This window comes from Drosophila mojavensis, unplaced genomic scaffold (genome assembly GCF_018153725.1).
Source record: "Drosophila mojavensis isolate 15081-1352.22 unplaced genomic scaffold, ASM1815372v1 contig_80, whole genome shotgun sequence".
Taxonomy (NCBI): domain Eukaryota; kingdom Metazoa; phylum Arthropoda; class Insecta; order Diptera; family Drosophilidae; genus Drosophila; species Drosophila mojavensis.
In genome coordinates this window covers 12,669,310-12,690,762 of record NW_025318906.1, presented here as the reverse complement: position 1 = coordinate 12,690,762, position 21,453 = coordinate 12,669,310, and the positions used below count along the sequence as shown (strand labels likewise).

The 21,453-nt window shown below is 41.8% G+C and overlaps 4 protein-coding genes across 4 annotated transcripts in view; 2 read left to right on the top strand and 2 right to left on the bottom strand.

Moving 5' to 3' along the window:
• The window catches only part of LOC6579670 (semaphorin-2A), a 55,236-nt gene extending 53,821 nt beyond the window's left edge, over nucleotides 1-1,415 (bottom strand). The window contains exon 1 of the mRNA XM_032729807.2: nucleotides 1,050-1,415. The gene's annotated coding sequence lies outside the window, so the exon portion shown is untranslated. The remainder of the gene's footprint in view (nucleotides 1-1,049) is intronic.
• Nucleotides 1,416-2,351: 936 nt separating this feature from the next.
• LOC6579666 (neurofilament heavy polypeptide) lies at nucleotides 2,352-4,733 on the top strand. Its single transcript, XM_002005512.4, has 2 exons — nucleotides 2,352-2,630; nucleotides 2,702-4,733. Exons 1-2 carry the CDS (start codon nucleotides 2,479-2,481, stop codon nucleotides 4,638-4,640), a joined length of 2,091 nt encoding a protein of 696 aa, XP_002005548.1. The 5' UTR covers nucleotides 2,352-2,478; the 3' UTR covers nucleotides 4,641-4,733.
• A 5,513-nt stretch (nucleotides 4,734-10,246) lies between these two features.
• LOC6579665 (cytosol aminopeptidase) lies at nucleotides 10,247-12,254 on the bottom strand. Its single transcript, XM_002005511.4, has one exon. It carries the CDS (start codon nucleotides 12,050-12,052, stop codon nucleotides 10,475-10,477), a length of 1,578 nt encoding a protein of 525 aa, XP_002005547.1. The 5' UTR covers nucleotides 12,053-12,254; the 3' UTR covers nucleotides 10,247-10,474.
• Nucleotides 12,255-17,962: 5,708 nt separating this feature from the next.
• Nucleotides 17,963-18,954, top strand: LOC6579664. Its single transcript, XM_032730806.2, has 2 exons — nucleotides 17,963-18,492; nucleotides 18,559-18,954. Exons 1-2 carry the CDS (start codon nucleotides 17,971-17,973, stop codon nucleotides 18,685-18,687), a joined length of 651 nt encoding a protein of 216 aa, XP_032586697.1. The 5' UTR covers nucleotides 17,963-17,970; the 3' UTR covers nucleotides 18,688-18,954.
• Nucleotides 18,955-21,453: the final 2,499 nt, after the last annotated feature.

The window sequence follows — 21,453 nt, the reverse complement described above, 5'->3', positions numbered from 1 at the left end:
AAATTAATGTAAAATGCAAATAGCCATAGAAGTAGAATAACATAAATACTTTCTGTAGAAATTCAGAGACAATTAAGAATGGCATACGGGGCGTATATGAAAGTGTATTTAAGAATAGTATTAAATAAAATACTATTATAAAATTATAAAATATATAATATAAAATTATGTGTATTATGAAGAGAAGTTCAACCCAAATCTACAGTGGGCATTAAAATAAAAATATTAGTAATAATTAATCAAATTTTAAAATGTAAAATATAGATAAACCAAAAAAAAAAAAAAAAAACATTTATATAAAAAAAAAATTAAAAAAAAAAAAAATAAATGATAATATATTAAAAAATGAAAATAAAAAATTATTTATTCCATTTTTATGATAAGTTAATGTTTATATTATTATTAAATTCATTTTTAGTAGGGCTTTTTTATAATGCCATATAATAAATATTTTATGTCTTGCATGCCTAATACATTTTTTTTTTTAATTTGTCCCTAAAAATTTCTTTATTGATCAACATCGGTGTTTTAAAATCATAAGAATTTCTATTAGCAACACAATTAAATGCATTATACATACGTATATTGTAAATAAAACATATATATATATATATATATTCATACTACATACATATATAAACAATAATTAATAAATAAACATTTTAATACATGTTTTATATTTTTAGTAAATTTTTTATTTGAGCAATGACATTTTCTTATTATTTTTCCTATATATAGATATGTTAAAATTTTTGTTCAAACCATTTATTTTCTTCTTCTTGATTTGTAAGAAGTCAATAAATGTTTCGCCTAATAAAAAAGTTTTGCTAACTGACGTTCGTATAGATGCCTTAGATTTCTTCTACAAGAATGTTATTTATAATTGGTGACAGCTAAAACATACACACACATACACACACATACACACACACACACATACACACATATATATACATACACATGCGCTCACACACATGGAGGGAATATTTTTGCATGACTTGCAGAGAGTTTTGGATGAAAATTCATTCAATAGACAATATGAGACTTACTCGAATGCAATTCTTAATATTATATTTGAATATATTAAGCTCTTAAAGACTCAGGCAACGCATTTTTTCAGCAATGTTTTGGAAGTGACAGCAAAAAAATGTAAACACAATATTGTATGATACACAAATAGAAAATCCACAAAGAGACGCGTTGAGCGCGCCGAGAGTCTCTCTGGGCGCTGGGTCCGGGCGAGGAGGACCGATTCGAGCACTGTAAACACTTTTAGCCAGGGTTTTTCATAGTTCACGCATGCAGCAGTAGCTGAAGTTCAATAATTTTGCAATTTCCCAAGATTTTCGTGGGTTTTGGCCTAAAATTAATATGCACGAAAAATTCACAACCGCACTAATTTCGTTGACAGACAGAGAAGTCAGAGAATTGCGCTCTCAGTGGCGTTCCATTCCGTGCCATTCCGCAACGTTTCGCCTGGCGAGAGAGCGCGAGAGCGCAACGCAGCTGTTCCTAGGCGAATGTCCTGGGACGCAACGTCCTGCCGGGGGTGGGTAGCGGTATTTGCCAACTGTCAAACTGACAGCTGACCTGAGGGCTTGTGTACATGTGTGAGTGCGCAGGCGCTGCTCTCGCATCTTGTTCCATTTGCCACGCGTTCGCCTCTGTCAAGGGTTGCTCCTGCCTGGCCGCCTGCCTGCCTCACACCCTGGCCAAACATCTTCGATACCGACAATTACCTGGAGAATTGGCATTAGCCCATTTTCGTTGCGTTATAAATTGCGATTGTCACTTTGGAGCAGACCGTATGCTGGTGGTGCGACGACTGCTGCTGATGGGATCGGTGGTGCGACTCCGACTCCTGCTGCTGCACATTTGGCCTGCAGGGTGTCTGCTGGTGCTGCTGTGACTTTCATTTCGTTCGATTACCAGAACACACACACTCAGCCACCAACCCACCCCCCTTCGTCTCTCTCTTATGACCCTTCTACTCTGCTTATGCAATTACATTTAAGTTTTGGTGCGCCAGCCATCTGGAGCTGCGGGAGAGCAGGGGGAGCAGAGCTGCGTTGCCTGTGACATGGAATTAATTTTCGATTTTATTGTCAGTTTGTCAACTGCTTAGTCGAAGATGCCAATGCGTCTGACTTTGATTTAATTGAAAATGCATGAATATGCAATTTTTAGCAGCTCGAAGCTCGTAAAAGCCAGCTTTTATTGCCCGGCTCATTGAAACGTTGAGGCACTCAAAATATTATGTTGATGGTATGCTCGGAGAGGTCAACTTACCTTTGAGCCACCTGACTTGACATTGTTCATTGATATTTCCCCCCCACCTACTCACACAGCAATATTTATTCACATTCAAACATACACGCGCATTATTTTATTATTTCCAATAAATAAATAAATAAATGTGTATATATTTTATAGATTTTTATATGAGTTTTCCAAACACCGTTTCTACACACCACCAGCATGTGGGAGAAGTTTGTAAAGTGCTTGGGCAAGGGCAAGGGCAAGAAGGATAAAGGCTGCGGAATCGAGCTCGCCGAGCTATACAAGCGCGTGCCGCCCAATCAGCGCAAGCAGTTCAAGGCATTTGCCAAGCTGACCAACGAATACAAAGCGTGAGTGCATTCAGATGATCCAGAGAGTATCCTTTACTCCTTTACTCTAAGCTTGGCAATTTCCTTTACAGTCGCGTTGATAAATATCCAGCAGAGTTGCCCAAAATCGATTGGCCATATTATAAGGAGAACGTGCGCAAGGAGATGGTCAGCTGGGTGGATGAGTTTCAAAAGAAGTATGAACAGCTGGACAACATGATCACCAATCGGCATTCGCTGATCGACCACTCGAAGTACTTTGGAGAGTCTGAGCAGATCACTAAGGCTGTGCAGGAGGAGGTCAAAAAGTACAAGGAGGAATCGAATAAGCGCATCGCGGAGCTGCAGAAGAAAGTGGAGCATTTGAAGGGCCTGAAGCCTTATGTCGAAATGACGATGGAGGAATTTTGTCTTGCGCATCCCAACGAGGCGCCCGACTTTATAAACAAGCCCACGTTTTGGCCGCACACGCCCGAAGAACAGAAGCCCGGACCATCCGAGGAAGTTTCGCACGATGAGGAGGAGGGGGAGGCGCATGCGAAACCAAAAGGTGATAAACCAGATCCAAAGGATCCCTCAAAGACTCCACCAAAGACACCGCCAAAAACACCGCCCACTGGAGCCGCACCAGCTGGCAAAACTGATGCTAAAGCAGCAGCTAAAAAGGATGCCCCGAAGAAGGATGCCCCAAAGGACGCCCCGAAGAAGACCGAGCCCGCTGCTAGTCCACCAAAGAAGGAGGAGAAGAAGGCGAAAGCAGCCGTGGTAAAAACTACCGAAGTAAAGGCGACTCAACCCAAAGCGGAGAGTCAGATCGAGAGCCAGGCGGTCGAGAGCGCCGCAGTAATGGCCTCCGAGGGCATCGAGCTAGTCAAGACCATGATAGGCAAAGCTATTGCTCTATTCAAGACAGCCGTGTCGAAGATGGGAGAGAAGAGACAACAGGTCACAGAGACGGCGGCTGCCGAGCGCTTGAAGGTCCAAGCAGCTGTGGCTGCCAAGAGAGCAGAAAGCGCCAGCCATGTGGACGAAGATGTTTTCAAACGGGAGACTCGCTCCGACATATGCAACAAGACCATCATTCGGGGAGAGGATACGGCAAAGGCGGACGTCAAGCCACATCATGTTGACCTGGACATTGAGTCGGAGGCGGAAGAGGACAAGTGTGCCAAGGAAAAGAAGAAAAAGCAAATGAAAAAGCACGAGGAATGCATACGCAAATGCGTCGAGGCCGAGGACGAGTGTGAAGAGGAGAGGGCGAGCTGCTCGGAGCCAAGGCGTAAGCGTGCCTCGTCATGCGACGATCGGGAGGAGGAGTTTGACAAGTGCAAGAAGCCGCCGAAGAAAGATCCCTGCGGTCCCAGACCTTCGAGCTGCAATGCATCCAATGTCAATGAACAGATGAAAGTGCTGGATGTGAAGCAGGAATACTTTAAGCCGGATACAGCCGATCAGGATCAGGAGCGTCGCAGAGCGCACGCCTCACTGCTGGAGGAGCCGAAGAAACCAGCTATAAAGAAACCGAACGTTATGGTCATGGATGAGAGTAAAAGCATCAAGACGAATGTGGAAACTGTGGACCCCATGAAAATCAAGCCCGTGCAGGGAGTGATGGCTGCTTCGCGGACAGACATGCAGCAGGAAATAGTCTGTGCCCGCAACGAGGGCGACGACTCGGTCAAAATAAATGCCGAGAGGGTGGCCAAATTCGTGTTCGAAATGGCCACCGGCACCGCCTCCCTGCTGTCCGAGGCCAAGAACATTATCGAAAAGGCCCAGCAGGAGCAGGGCCAGGGCGTCGATGTGGAGGCTGCCTACCAGGAGGCCGAGGCCAAGGTAACGGCCGCCTTGAATCACGCCCACATGGCACTCGACTCGGCCAAGGGGCTGGCCAAGCAGGCCAGCGTGGGCGACCAGGAGGCCATCGCCCTGATCGAGAAGCACGCGATGCTCGCCCAGCTGCTGGCCTATCGCGCCATCACCATGAAGAAGGAGATCGCCAAGCTGCTTGGGGATCTGCGTGGCATTTAGCGATTTTCCTCAATTTTCCCCGTTGCATTTCAAATTCGTAACTCAACTTTGTTGTTCGAACCGAGTTTTCATTAAATTTACTGTTGGGTTAAAGGGCGTGTTTGCGGTGGGTGGTTGGGTGGTGCTGCGTGCTGCGATAGGTGGTGTGTGCTACATATGCAAATTTTAGGTAAAGCTCAGGCCCTGCGCAATAAATTCTGGTGCAAAAAGCTAAGCGAAATATCGAAACTTTTGCTCGAGTGGCCGAAACTTTGCGGTGAATTAGCCAAAAATTTCACTTGCCCTACTGTGTGTGTGTGAGTGTGTGTGGGTGTATGAGTGGGTGTGCGTGTGTGGGTGTAGCCCCGTTAGATTGCATAATTATGCAAATGTGTTGTTTTTCGGCATTCAAAGTGGCGCATTTGAAAGTGTTGGCTACTTGTTGGCGCTGGCGCACACAATTTTCACAATCAAACGCATTTGCATAATTATACAAAGCACACTCGCTATCCCTCTCCCACTCAACCACTCTCTCTCTCTCTCACTCTCCTCTCTTTCTCTCTGTTTGCTTTTAATTCAAGTTAGATAGTTGGCTATAAGCTTTAAGCTGTCTAATGCCCACCCCCTTCCAGCCCGTTTCCACCCCTTGCAAAATCCGCCTCATTGTTTCTATTACCATTTTGTATTTTTATTTGTGCACAAAAGTTTTTGGGCTTTTAAGCAGCCATATAAATTCAATTTGGCCAACTTCGCCCAGCCAGGCTGAAGTTACCTGAATTTCCATTTAGACCTAATCGATTTCATAGGTGACAAAAACATGCTGCCAAGGCAGAGAGTTAATATTTAGATTTTGTGACAATTCTCGTTTGCATATTGGAGTGAGAGAGAGAGAGAGAGAGAGAGGGGGTGAGAGGGAGAGGGAGGGAGTGGCTTATTCATGGATTATTCATGGAATTGTTTAAAACATATCGTTAACATAATGCCAGCCAATATTCAATGGCTGCCCCCAGCCCCCGCTCCCCTCCCCCACAAGCCACTTGGCAGCCAGACACTTTGGACACCCAGCGCCAATTGTGACTGGCAGCCAATGCCAAAAATTGTTTGGCCCGAGTTTTTGGTTTTGTCTTTGGCCCTGGCTCTGGCTTTGGCTTTGGCTTTGGCTTTATGGCTTCGGTTGACAATGGCCCGTTGTTTCTTGGAAATATAAAATATGCCCATCATGTTTATTGTTTTCTCTATATCGCAGACAGGCGGCATGTTGCAAGCTGCAAGTTGCAAGTCGCCAGTCGCTTGTCGCTTGTCTCTGGCAATTTTCAATAGAAATAGTTTTTTTTTTTTTTTGGCAACTTGTTGTGGCATGCCACGAGTTTGGTTCAGTTTTTTGGCAACAGTCCAGGCATAATTAAAAGCTCTCGCATTTTGCGAATTCTCCATTGTTTATCGCGCGTACATGCAGCCCGTTATTAGCCACTACCTGAGGTAAGTACCGCGTTTTTAGTGGCTCATTTGTGGCAAGTTGTTGGCTGGCATTGCTCGCATAATTTGGCCAGCTAGTTGCGTGTGTGCCATTGTGGCCCTTTGTGCCTGATTAACGTTTTTATGGCTGCGCAAATATTTGAGCCAGTTTTTAATGGCCTAGTTACGCGCGCAGAGTTATGCCGCGGCAAGGCCTAATTAGCGGCATTTAACTAAGCCTCACGGCCTGGCTGTGTGTGTGCTTTTAATGCGACGTGATCGTGGTTATTAAAACAACAAAGCCCATATAGCCCATACGGCTAACCTGAGAGGGCGCTACACACACACACACACTTGCGTATATGCCCTTGTTGCATACCCTGCTGCCATTGCGAAATCATTGCCAAGGGCATTAGCACATGAGCCGATTGTATGTGACGCTGGGAAAAGTTGATTAGGCCGCAGCAAGCATTAAATATTTAAGCAGAGTTACTTATGCTGCTCCTCCCTGCTCTCTAAGCATTCATGCATAGCTGAGCTTTTAGTTTAGCTGTCATTAAAAGAGAGTCGAGAGGAATAATCGCTGAGAGCTCTACTTGGACTCGGCTCTCGTATTTATCACAGATGGGAATACGATGGATGATGCTCTCAGAGGTAAAGCCGAAGTAAAAATTATATGAGTTCCAAGACTCTGCTGCAAATGAAATTTACCGAGGCCTAGAGTCGTGTGAACGAAGAAGCACTTTGAATTTGATAATGGCTCTCGAATTTATTAGAGATGGGCTTACGATGGATGTTGCTCTCTGAGTCTCTTTTGTAGAGCAAGGTCTGAAGTAATAAGTACATCAGCTGCAAGACTCTATAGTCTCTGATCAAACATATTAGAGTCACTTGCGATCGGATTCCAAGTCGTTTATGAATCGTCTGAAGGCCAAAGTAAAAGTAGAATGGAAAGTCAAAGCAGAGTGAATGGAATTGATTAGTCTGAATTTTTTATTATTTGCATTTTACATTTACTGTATTTTTTTTTTTTAGCCTGACCTTTCAATAAATTGTGCTTCACTGTTATAAAGTGAGAAATTTCACAAATAATTTGGATGAATAAAAACTGAACAGTCTTAATTTTTGATTATTTTCATGCATGCTGCAATTCAAAATAAATAAAAATCAGTTTTCAAGTCCTATTTGTCACCTTTTGAATAGCTTACACTTCGAGTGCTTAAGCGGGTTTGAGGAAAACAATTTTCTATTTTATATGAATAAAAACTAAATTATATATAAATTTTTTTAATTTTTTTTATGTTTGGTTTTAATTTTTGTTTATGATATGTTCGACTGCTTGTAAATATATGAATTGAGAAATTCTGTTAATATTATTTTTATTAAATCAGCAGAAGAAGAAAAGAAGAAAAGAAGAAATAGAGGAAAATGAATCATAGAAGATTTATGAATTAATCTAGTCTCAATGCAGAGCTCAGTTTTTTTTTCTCAGCCTTGAGACTCGTATTCTTTCCAAGCCAAGCTAATTCCAACTCCAATTCCAATTCAGATTCCATTTCCAACTCCTGCGCCTTTTGCCCATGCAACACCCAAGCTTTCTACAGGTATTTGCCGGTCGGTCATTCTTTACAGTAAACCCACTTTAGCTTGTAGTTCTAGTTGTAGCTGTTGTTGTTGTTGTAGCTGCTGGCTGCCAGCAAAATGTAAATTTTCGCTGAGTAGCTCGACAGGCGCCACTGGCGGCCCATTGCTTACACGTTGTCCGCGCAGCATGGTGCCAGTTACAGTGGCAGCGGCAGTGGCAGAGGCAGTGGCAGAGGCAGCTTGATTAGTACAGGCTGCTGTGTTGGCGTTGTCCTTGCTCAGGCATAGGTAAAGGCAGCAGTGGAGGCAAAGGCAAAGGCAGCTCGGCCGCAACACACTTAACGACGTAGTTAGCGTTAGTTAACGTATGTACGTGATATCGTTAAACTGGTATAACGTAACCAGAGCTCCGCAGCATAATAAGTGTCTTATTAGTTATGCCAGGAGCAGCAGCAGGAGCAGCAGCAGCAGCAACAGCAGCAGGAGCAGCAGCAGCAGCAGATACTGCGATTATTCCTGTTGCAGCTGGAGCTAGTGAAGCCTGGCATCACGTGCCGCACTGGAATCAGTGAGGTCCTCTCACAATTTGCCTGTGCCCAGTGCGAATTTGAATGGAACATTGTATTGACACAGGCCGATGGCGTCTTGAATGACAAATTGAATATTGGGTAGACGCTGGATATGATTGCAGATTGTTGGAGTTATGGTGTCGAGTGATAGAGAGAGAGAGAGAGAGAGAGAGAGAGTGAGTGAGAGAGTGGGAGAGAGTAGCCAAGTATCTGAGCATCGGGCAGCGCTTCAATTAGCCAATTGATGGGCGTCAATGGCTTTTAATTAATTCAGGGCAAATATTGCGCAACAACAATTGAAAGTTTTTTATTTACGTTTTTTGAGCTGCAAAGCGAAGCCAAACGAAGTCCAGAACAAACAAAACAAGCAGAACAACACGCGCTGAAATCTATTTGCACAGTTAAGGGCCAGAATGCGGATCCAAAGATGAAGTTGAGATTAACGCGCGGGGCCAGCGAAATGAAAATTAAATTCCAAACAGCCCTCGGGCGGTGCGAAGTGGTTGGTGGACTGGGTCAGGGAACGGGAACGGGAACGGGAACGGGGCTGCTGCTGCTGCTGCTGGCCTGGGTCCAGTCTCAGGTAATCGCAAACGTGTAGTATTTACTTTTAGCGTTGCTTGTTTATTTTTTAATTTCCTTCCAATTAAGCAACAAACAAGCCGCGCTGGCCACCCGCACCACCGGCAGCACCACCACCGTCCCATTCACTGCTGACGTTGGCAATAAAAATGCGCAGGATTCGAGGAAAACGAAACGGAATGAAATCTATTCACAGTTACGTAAAAGTAAAACGTAATGAAAACACGTTGGCACAATTCATTTAAAGTCTACATGGAAGCAACAGAACCTAAATAATTTGCCATGCCAGCAGTAGAAGGAGGCGACAGGAGACGGCTGGAGGCGACCGAAGGATGTGGGCCGAGCCGCAGGGCCGCAGGACACAGCTGTATGCTTTTAGGCGCATTTGTGGTTAATTTCCATACGCACGACTTGCGGCTCTGCCAGGGCGAAAGAGTCCGATCCCTTCACTGTCCCAGCGGCCTCATTACTTATGCACAACTTGTACGCACAAATAATACATGTCAAACGAGTGCGAGTCAAAGTGACTTGCGGCTGTCGTCTCGGCCCCGGGCCATGGATACCCAGATCACAGTTACGCCCGTGCGAAGGAAACCCGCAACTGGGTCGGAGCTATGCCTAAAGATATAGATATATATGTATGTGTATGCGTATGTATGTGTATTTGCCATAGTGTTATAGTCAGCACGCAGAGAGCTTTACGACAGGTTCGACAATTAGTCAGCTAGTCTATGGTATATTGTGCGCTATATGAGAGTGAGAGAGAAAGAGGAAGAGAGAGAGAGAGAGAGAGAGAAAGAAAGAAAGATAGGGAGAGAGAGGACAGGAGAGAGTGAGTGAATAAATCTATAACAATTTTAAATAAAATATTCAGCTTGACGTATTTTCATTGATAATATTAGAGTCAAAGTCATATATTGAATATTTCAGTGGAGTTTGCCAAATGAAACAGAATCCATATTATTGGAAATTTTAATAGCCGCAAACGGTCAAAATTTTTCACAAATGAGAAACGAATTAAATTATAGTAATAAAAATAATAATAATAATAATACACTGCAATAAATAAAAATTATAATAATAATAACAATATATATACATTTATATATATATATATATATATATATATATATATTTTTTTTTTTAATTTTATTTTTTTATTTATTTATTTTTTTTTAATTTTAATCATAATATATCCAATAATTTTATGTAAGTTATGACAAATGTAAATTTGTACAACAAAGCAAGTGAAACCGCCAAATGGTAATATAAATATTATAGTAGTATAAATTGAGTATAAATCGTATCAGGTTAAAATAGTGGCTTCATCGGACTCTCAGGGCCTGACTTCTGTTCAAGTCTCTTCAATTCCTACAAATATAATATAAATATAATCTGCACATTGTAACTATCCCAGAGGTAAATAAAGTCTTGATGTTTGAAAATAAAAATACATAAAATTTCTTTATTTCATTGGAATGATTTGCACACAATATAGTCAAATGTATTGAAGCTACGCACACTGATGGGAATTATCTGTACACCAAATCTTTACAAAACTGAGCACAATGGCCATACGAGCTGAGAGACATCACAGTGGCCATAGTGCAGTCACTGGATAGTTAAATAATGGGACATCTGCGGATACCTACGTTCTTGTTGACTCTACTTGCACGCCATCTGATGCAGGAACTGGATGAGAGTGCGGGTCGGGCGTCCGGACATTCGATCGCGCAGCAGATAGGGCGGCACACCGTCTTCGACCGTCAGGCCGGTGCCGCGGGTGTCCAAGTGGACCCAGTCGAGGCATGGCACCATTTTGTGCAGCAGCGCCGCCGTCAGGCAGGAGGAGGCGGGTCCTCGGCCCACGTTGCACATGTCGTAGGTCAAATTCGGCTCGACCAGGCGCTTGAAGTGCTGCCACAGGGGAAAGCGCCACACCCGGTCGCCGGTAATGGAGCCAGCCTTCTCGAACTGCTGCCAGAGCATCGTGTTGTTCGTCCAGAGGCCAGTGGCGGAGGCGCCCAGCCCGTAGGCAACGCCCTTGGCGTGCGTGCCCAGGTCGATGATCATCTTGGGCTTGTGTATGTTCTGGGCATACAGCATCGGATCGGCTAGCATCACGGCGCCAGCACTGGACACGCTCTTAATGCACATGGTCTTCCCGTTGATGAGGGTGATCACATCGCCGGGCTTCACGGCCATGCCCGACGGCATGTTCTCGCAGAGTGGCAGCACGGCGGTCACGTTGATGGGCAGCGAGAGCGCTGCGGCCGCCCGGATCGTAGCCACCACGGCCGCTGCACCACTGACGTCAGCCCGGAAGACATCCATCCCGTTCTTGGGCTTCAGGGAGAGGCCGCCGCTGTTGAAGGTCAGCCCCTTGCCAATGAAGAGCAGGGGCTTGTCGTCGGGCGAGCTGCCGATGTAGTTGATCTCCAGCACCAGGGGTGGCTCACACGATCCCTTGGCCACCATCAGGAAGGAGTTGAGACGCTGCTCCTCGATCCAGTCCATGGAGCGCACTTCCACAGTAACGCCGCACGGGCACAGCGAGTCTATGGTGGCCTGGGCGAAAGTCGACGGCGTCATTTGGTTAGCCGGCGTCTCGGAGAGCCGCCTGGCCAGATTCTGGGACTCGGCCTTGAAGAGGCCGCGTGTCCATGCATCAACGTCCGCCGAGCCGTACAGCTCCACCTTGGGCACCTCAATGCGATGGCTCTTGCGTATGTTCGCGTTGTAGCGCCAGACGGCCATCGCGGCGCCCTCGGCCGCCTGCTCCGGATACTCCATGCCATCGACGGCCACATGGCTGGCGCCCTGCAGCTGCAGGGATCGGGTGCCAACAGCGGCCGCCACGCGCGCATTCTCCATGCCCGCATCGATCGCCTCCTCGGCATCGTAGCCGATGCCCTCCTTGCCCAGGCCGACGACCACCACCGAGGAGTACTCCTTGTCCAGGTTATTGAATATCCTGCCCTTGCCGAGCTCGCCATCCATGTTCGTCTCCTTGATCAGCTCGCTGATCTTGCCGGCAACGCGATCGTCGAACTTTTCCCCGTTCGGCGTCAGCTGAGGCGCCTTCTCGCCATCCTTCAGATAGAGCCCGATGACGACGCCCTTCTGCTCGCACTTGCGGCGAATCTGCATGAAGTGCACTCGCGGCATGAGCGAGACGACGCGATTGAAGCGCAGCAGTCCCAAAACTGATTTATTACAGCATAAAACTTGTGCTCTGGCCATTATTATGATGATGCGATTTAGAAGACACCAAAAAAAAAACAAAAATATATATTTTTATATAGAATGTAGAAAACTAAGAATCGACTACGAGTACTGCAATTTACAACTATTACGAAAAGGACGAAAACTTTTCTGAACAAACGTTTCTGTATATAAAAAAAAAAAAAAATCAGTGCTCTACGTTTAGCTTATACCGATTAACTGAATTGTTTGACCCCAACAAGTTTTCCGTCTCGAAACACATTTTGAAATTTGGCTTTGGTGAACTTTGATTGGTGTGAAGTTGAAGCAGGGTGGGATGAAATGGAGTGGATATTAGCAGGGAGTATAATATATAAATAAATAAATAAGTATTAAAATAAAAATTAAACTTGTGGCAGTTAAAAATAACTCCAAGAGAAGTGGGAAAAACAAACTTATGTGACTTTATTTACGGAAAATTCATAAATAAATAAACTTTTATTTCCAACTTGTTTATTTAAGACTTGTTTTTAAATTTTAAATGTGTATGTATATGAAACACAAAAAAATAAATAATTATTACCCATCAATTTCTATATTAAAATTATATTATATTTTTAATTTTTATTTTTTAATATAATTTTTTTTATATTTATTATTAATTATTATTATTAGCAATTATGATTTTATTTTCAATTTGTTATTTTTTGTTTATAATAATTTAAAAATTTTTATTATTCATCAATTTGTATATAATTCTTATTTAAAATTTATATAACATTTTTTAATTAAATATTGAAAATAAAAGTTGTGAATTATATTTTTATAGTAATTGATGAGCAATAATTATCTGTTCATTCTGTGATCAATTTGTATATAAAAAATATATCGTAAATTTTATTTTTAATTTTTATTATACTAAAATTTTATTATAAAAATTGAAATTAAAAATTATGATTAATTTTTTATATACAAGTTTATGAGTAATAATTATAATAATTATAAATATATATATATTTTTTAAATTAAAATATTTGTATTTTATTTTCTTATATTTTTTCTCAATTTTTTTCTGCCTGGTAAGCACTCTTTACACTGTTCAGCTAGGGTCTGGAAGTGTCTGGCAGACCGATTGACAGCGCGTTGAGGGCAACAGCGATAATTGCGACATTTATGAATGCCCATTAACTACTTCAAGTGGCTTGAAATGTTATAGCAATGATTAAATTTGCAATTATATAAATCAGTGACGGCAGTAACAACAACAAAAACAACTGCTGGCCAGAAAAAACTCGCGCCGAGTGCAAAAAAAATGCAACGAAGCCGCAGACGAAACACGTAAAAGCAATAAAGCAATAAATTGCCCAATTTGAAGGACTATTGTAGCCAATAATTTGCACAGCCACTTGGCTGGTTGGTCGATTGGTAGCCAGAGTGGCCAGCGCATATATATATGTATGTATTTAGGTATGTGTGCGTGTGTGTGTGTGCCCATATAATTTCAACAAAAATATGCACATTTGTCAATGTCGCGTGATTGATGTGGTCGAACGCATTTCCGCCAAGCAGCCGCCGCGACGGTGAAGCCCTACAAAAAAAGCACAGCGCAACAATTTTTTACATGTAAACACAAACACACACACACACACACTCACGCGTATACAGTGTGTAAAAAAGGCGTGCATGTTGGGCCCCAAAGGATGCTGGCGGCTGTGTTGGCGACATTACGCGATTTTACGCATGATTTAAAATTAATGACAGCGGCGTCGCGACGTTGCTGCTGCCACTGGCAAGAGAGCTGTAACACACACACACACACACACATACGCACTCAAGTACTTAATGGGTGTGTGTGTATAAACAACACACCTTTGCCCCCACTCTGCGCACACACACACACACACAGACGCACACACTGGAGTCAGTCGCCATGCAGGATGTTTAATTTCCTAAATGCATAAATCTCACTAATACGCACAACAAAATCTAAGCGCGGCTTATGCGATTGCCGCTTTTTTTGTGCCCGACTACAACAACAACAAGAAATAGCAACAACAATAAGAATGGCTAGAGCCATGGCTACGCGCACAACATCCGAAAATCATAAACAAACTTCAAAGGACATTTACAGCGGACAGTCGGACAACTGGCCAAACAAAAAGAACAAAATATATATGTATATGTATATGTACATGCATATGCATGTATAGTAGCAGCAAAAAATAAACGAGAATTTCAGCCAATGCTGAGCTTATTACGCACAGATACGAGTCACGCACTCGCCCACTCGGCCGCACGGCACAAGCCACAACAATTCAGCTTCATTTGTGCTGCGGCTGCCCCACACTGTATACATCCACGTGCGTTACGTATACGCAACGTTGTTGCTGCTACCTGGGCGCCGATAACGGCCTACGCGCCCCACGCGCTGCTTTCATTTCTATTTCCGTTTTCACTGAACGCCGCCGCACAATGCCCACTTTAAACTTACGACTGTTGCGGGTGGTTGGGTGGTTGGACGGTGGGATCAGCCTCACCTTTTTTGTTGTGCGGCGAAGCCGTGCTGCTTGTTCGTTCTATCGTTTGTTTGTTCGTTTGTTTGTTTGTTTGTTAGTCAGTTTGTTTGCCGGTTTATGCTTTAACCTACGGAAAATTGCCAATTGTTGTTGGCATGCAAATTTATGGCTTATTTGTTTTGCCTTTTGTACTACACACATCTGTCTGCATGTGTGTGCGTGTGTGTGCGTGCGTCTGCAGTGTGTGCGTGTGTAGAAGCCGCTTACTACACGTCAACCCTTTTCAACAGACTAATTCGCCCAAACAGGAGCGTTTCAGCCAAAAGCCCATAACTATAAGCCATAGAAAATCATTTGGGCCTAATGTGCGCCGCAGACTTGAGAAATCACTTGACATTAAAGCAACTTAACGAAGGGCAAAGTATATATTAACAATGAAGCTGGACATTATCATTATTAATAATGATTATTGTAAATGAGAATATTCATTAGTTAGTTGCATAACATTTTAAAGTAATTTATTAACTTTCAATAGAGAATAAAATATGTTAAAGAATTTATAAAAATAAATATTAATAATGCTTAAAATATATTATAGTTTATATATTATATATATATTATAGTTACATTTTTTTCTTTTTATAAAATAAATAAAAATAATATAAAAAAAAAATATAGAAATATAAGAATATTAAAATATTAAAAAAGAAAAAATATATATAAATACTACTTAAAATGTATTAGATTTTTTTTTGGTACGTGCGCAAAATAATTTTTTTTTAAATAACCTTAAAACTGAAATTTCAAATGAAAGTAAGAAATATTTATTTCTTATTATATTTTATTTATTTTTTTTTAAATAAATTTCAAATTAAATTTAATTAATTAAATTTTTATAATTTTTCTTTTTTTTATTAATTTTCTTGCATTATTTTATATTGTTAAATTAGAAGAATTTTTCTTATTTATTATTTTCAAAGATTTTATTTATATCATATTTTGTTAAAAAAAAAATGTATATAATATGTATTATATAAAAAAAAATCATAAACTTTTCATAGTTAAACCTAACATCAACCTCTGGCCTAATTGGGCCTCTTTGCATCCGGCCCGTTCAGCCGCTCCTGTTAATTTTTGTATCAAGTTCTCTCATTGTTTAGCCGCTTTTTGACCCAAATGCCGGAAGTCGAACGATGGAAGCAAAAAGCTTTGACCTATCAGTAGATTTCATTAACAGAAATTTAGATAGGCATTAGTGTTGATGCCGACCCAAGGCGCAGACATCGACAAGGACCGGGAGCTGATCCTGGACATTGGATATAGTTGTGAATGTGGCTTTCGTGTCTTTGCAGCAGTTTTTCCTGTTTCGTGCTTGGCGACTTTAATGTGAGTTGTGGCAAATTACAAAAGTAAATGCGGAGCTGGTCTGGTCTGGTCTGGTCTGGTCGAGGAGTGCATTTATCTGGGCAGTGGAATGAAATCCTCCTGCGAGTCGTAAATTTGCTAGTTGCATAAATCACGCAATTGAATTCTAATTTTTGGCTTACACAGTACACACACACCCACACACATACACATTGTCCGATGACCAGATAGAGTAGAGCTTATTGTGCGTCTGTCTGGGCTGAAATCAATCATGATTTTTAATGCACAAATGGGAGCAATTACAGTCAGTCGGGCAGACAAAAGAATTTACACTTGATTTATTGTTGTTTAGCCTGCAAGCTGATTGTTTATGTTTATTCTCTGTCTCTCTCTCTTTCTCTGTCTCTGTCTGTGTTTGTGTGCATTAGTCTGAGCCACAAGGCTTCCAGCCAAGTGCAGTTTAAGTCTTTTGTTATATTTTACAATTGCAAGTTCAATAAGCCAGCCAACAAATTGTCTAGAATTTTATACTCTCTGCTGTGGACGGTATCATACTTTTGTTACCAACTGTGGCAGCTTAATCGGATCTGCTATAATTACCTCAAAGAAAATATATGTGCCTCTGTGTAGGCCAAAAAGTGAAATATCTGGCCAGCAAGTGGGTGAAATTAAGGTCAAGTCTGGCATCTCAAAATCGTTTTACTAGAAACCTGTTATAGTTACAAGTGCGCTTTGCCATGGAAATGCTAAGCAGATTGCGTGGCTTAGGCGGCTGCCCTCAGCTTTGAGTTTTCATTGAAAACGGAAGAAGATAAAATGTTTATAAATTTAAAATACAAATTTAGACTAAGCCAAGAGCTCGTGGCTTAAGCGCAGTTTGGCTGATGGAGGATAAGCATTTAATTAAATTAAATTAAATAAAAGTAAGATTTAAAGTCAATTAAATAATGCAATAGATACACAAATTAATTTACTAAAGATTATTTATTAGTTGAAAATGGCATAAATGTCAATAACTTAAATAAAATATATATGTATGTAATCTAATCTTATAATATTTAAACTATATATGTAATATATAACAAATATTTCTTAGTGGAAAATGGAATAGAAGTTAATAAATTATAATAATATCTATATGTAATATATAACAAATATTTAATATTTTGTAAAGAAAATTTATTTATTTCAGAAACTTGTCAAACTTACTAAAAGTCAAAATATTAAACATTAATTGATAGCTATTACTTTTACTTTTGAATCAATTAAACATTTATGCATATGTAAATTGCCAAATTATATTATTTATGTACACATCCAAGCATAAATAGTCAAAAGTCTGTATTTTGAATTTTTGCATTTGTGAATTTTATTTTTATTTTTTAATAAGTAAATAAATAATGAAAAACTGAAAAAATAATTATATACAGTAAGACGAATGAATAAGTTCACTGCTTGAACCCTTTATGCTCCATATTATGGATGGTTAATGTCTTATTAAGCCATATTATATTATATATAGATAAGGGATAATGATGGATTATATATAAATGATTGTGTAATTATAGTAATCCCTATGGTTCACTGCTCAAGGCTCGACTCAGGCCAGACGCAGCAGTTACATATATATAAGAAAATATATTTATATATATGTACATATATATTTTCTACACTCAAATCTCTCTCAAGTAGAAATCGATAACATGCACAAGTTTGCTGTCAACCCATACTTAACCTAAGAGTATTCAGACATTCACTCATCAATCTCGTTTTTTAGTGTATTTCGTGTTCGTCTTTGCTCAAATTGAACTATTCTTGGATTGGGTAAACAATGCGATGGACAAGTGAAAGTAAAAGCAGCAGCTAATTGACTATTTACAGTTAAATAAATCGCTTAAGCAGGCACACAACTCTCCTTCTCTCTCTCTCTCTATTTCTCTCTCTCTCTCTCTTACTAGTCAATTAGCACCTTCAATGCTTTTTGACAAAGCCAAATATTGTCTCATAGTGCGCGTTGGCCCATATAAGTGGCTTGGCCAAATTCGACTTGGCCAGACGTTAGCCAATCGTGTCGTGATGGCCAAGCATTTGTTATTCTTCGGGCTGGTGCTCAGCGCCTTGGGCTGCTTGGCGCTGGCCGATCTGCGCGCTGATCTGCGGGACTTCATGGCTCTGGTGCCGCGACGTCGCATTGGCTATATAGCCGCGCGCTACTATATATTCGATCCGCGGTTCCGCCAGGCCGTGGACTTTGTGCGCAGCGCGGAGTTCGCCCAGACCTGGCGGCAAATGCGCATGGCGCCCGAGTTTGCCGATCTGATCGACTATGTGACGTCGTACGGCTCGGGCTACGACGTGACCAGCGTGGTGGACAAGCTGCCCAATCGCCTGCGCGCCCTCCAGCTGTCGCGTGTCGTGCCCGTCGAGCTGATGCTGCGCCGTGATCTGACCACTTTTCTCCGTGAGGCCGTGCAGACTCTGCCCCGTGCCCAGTTCAACAGCCTGATGACGCGCAAGGTGCGCGAGGGCGGCGACTTTGCCAAGCTCTACAGGGCGCTGCGCGACAACGAGTTCCGGCAGCTGGTGGAGACGGCTCGGGTGAGTGCAGTTCAAGTTGAAGCGGCGACTGAGCATTAAAATTTCATAACGAGCCACCTATTGCAGCATTCCAAGGACCTGCAGGCGCCACTGAACAAGCTGAGCCAAAAGCACATCAATGCGGACGAAATCATACAAATCGTCTACGAGCTGATAAGTTGGGGTCCGTCGGTTGCTCCGGGCAGCAAGTTATAATTAAGTATTTATGAATTACCTTGAAGCACACGACTCATTAAATAACCCAGAACCCGACAAAACATCGACACGCACACACACAGACAAAGAGGAAGAGCTCCAAGTTAAGATGCTTACCCGAAATACAAAAAAAAAAAAAAAAAACATGCAAAATACAGCTTAAGTGCTTTTCAAACCCAAAATGCGACCGTGTCGGGGTCAGTTCCGCTACAACAATTCAAAAAGCAACAAACAAGACACAGAAAAAAAGGGTTCACAAACCCAAACCCATTCACTTTTTCAACTGACTTTAATGTTGCTGTGCGACGTGCCAGAAATGACAAGTGCTGCGAACATTGTCGAGTTGTTGCATCGATTTCTCACTCAGTTTTCAACTGGCGTAGGCGGCGCAAAGTGGCCCAAAAGGCAGCCAGAACAAAGCCTCATTTGCACCTGGCCGTGCACAATGTGCACTCATTAGAGCGCTGCATGCGTCAGGGGAGCAGCCGGAGCCAGGTGAGGCCCTCAATGGTGCCATCTACATATGTTATCTATGAGCAAATGGGCAAATGAGCAAATGGCATACGCATGCCACATTCCCGTTCCCATTCCCATTCCCATCACACCCTTTGGCCTATGGCATTTCAATTAAGTTGCGTGGCGCCGCCCGTGTTGCATGTCGGCGACATTTTTATGCTGTGCCACGCACAATTTGTTAGCATCGACACAGTTTTTATGGCTTGCCAGTTGCAAGCTGACTTGCCACAAAATGCGATCATATTAGCGCCTCAAAGCCAGCCGTTGCCAAGTTTTATTTTCAAGAAGCGAATTGCTGCCGCTGTTGCTGTTGCTGCTGCCGCTGCTGAATATGCAACAAAAGTTGCGAGCTTGCAGCTAACGCCCACAACAAGTCGGCGACGACCCACATCATTTTGGCGCAGTTTTTGGCTGACGCCGTTGCAGAGGCGTCCAACACAGCTAGAGCATAAAATCGTGCTGGAGCAGGAGCTGGAGCAGGAGCAGGAGTTGCAGCTGCAACGGAATCGGGCTGCTGCTGGCTCTACTGCTGTTTCTCCATTTTGCTTGACATTAATTTTATGCTGTGCAGTGTGTGTGCTGAAATGGGGTATACCCGGCTGCCAATGCTCTGTACTCTAATGTTCATAGTTGCTCAGAGCATTGTGCTTTACTTGCTCTCACATAACACGATTATCGTGGACAGCCATGCTTAGCCCTGCTCAGTCTAGATTCCCATTCAAGGAGTTTAGTCAAGGAGTATTATGCGGCTGTAAGAGTAGCTAGCTCGTTTTTGTTAGTGGCGCTGTTGCTGTGGCTGCAACACAACAATTTGCGCGAGTTTGTTGCTGCGTGCCAGGGAGTCGAAGCAAGAGTCGAAGCCAGAGCAGCAGAGCTGGAGCCGGAGGCTGCGCCAACGGGGCGAAACGCGCTTAAATTGTCGCATTTGTCTTGTCGTTTTAAGTTGCCGCCACGCTCGGTGACTGCTGCATTGCATAAACTTTGTGTAATCCTTTCAATTTGTTGCATACTTTTAGGCGGAAATTAAAATAACAAGCGCTGCGCTGCGCCGCGGGCTAACTGGCAGTCTGGCAGTCAGTCCGCCGTCTAGTTTATTCCGTGGGTTAGGGCTAGGTATTCGATTTGTTAGAAACTTGCTCTACACGTGTTCCAAAAGAGCACACACACACACACTCGCACACACTTGCACAATTAGTGTTTGCCACACAATGTTGCCTATGACCCAGCCTTGAGTTGTTGCTGCTGCAACTTCTTTGACTGAATTTCGGCAGTGCGTGCAGCCGCACGCACTGCGGCCACGCGGCCACGCCCTGCTGTGCCTTTAATTAAGCCAAAGTGCACCTCCTTTTGCTAATACTCTCTCAACTTTTTAACTGGCCTCACCGAAATAATCAAATTGAATGAATTCCTGGCGCAGGCAGCGCCTCAATCTCTATCTCTATACGAATTGCTTTGCCTCCAGTTTGTTGATTTAACTCATGCACCAGCTGCTGCTTCTATTGCTGTTGCTGTTGCTGTTGTAGTTGCTGTTGCTGTTGCTGTTGCTATTTGTTGTTGTCATTTGGCATCAAGTAAATAATTGCTGTTTGCTTTGTATGCCCTACGCCAGAAATCTGCTTTGGACTTGCTAAAGATTCTTGAGACCTCTGATAATATGCGCATTTTATATACTGTATACACATATATGTATATATGTATGTATATACGTTTTTGTTTAATAATAAATTGTATAAATAAATATATGTGAGCATATTATTTATTTAATTGCAATATGTTTAAGGTTGTTTACACTTTTTGTTTTAACAATATCATTAAAGTTCAATTGCTTTTTCTGATTTATTTTTTATTTTTTATTTTTATACAATTGTCAAGCAAGAGCGCTCGGGGCTTGTTATAAATAGCAAAGCATAGCAAACATTTAAATATTTTATTTATAAAATTATATTTGCTTTATGAAGTGCTTTTGAAATTTATAGATTTATTTATTTTGTATATTTTGTATGTTAGCAAAACTATTTCTGTCATTAAACTTATTAAACTTTAGCTGATATCAAATTTTTTATTTTGATTTATATTTAATTAATTTATATTTTTAAAACCAAGTGAACAAAATAATTATATATTTTTTTAAAATATTTATTTATGGTTATATAATTATTATTATTTTTTACACAATGAAAAATTAATATTAAAAAAAAAATCACTTGGTAAAAAAAAAAGAAACACACACACAACTAAGTTGGAAATTTA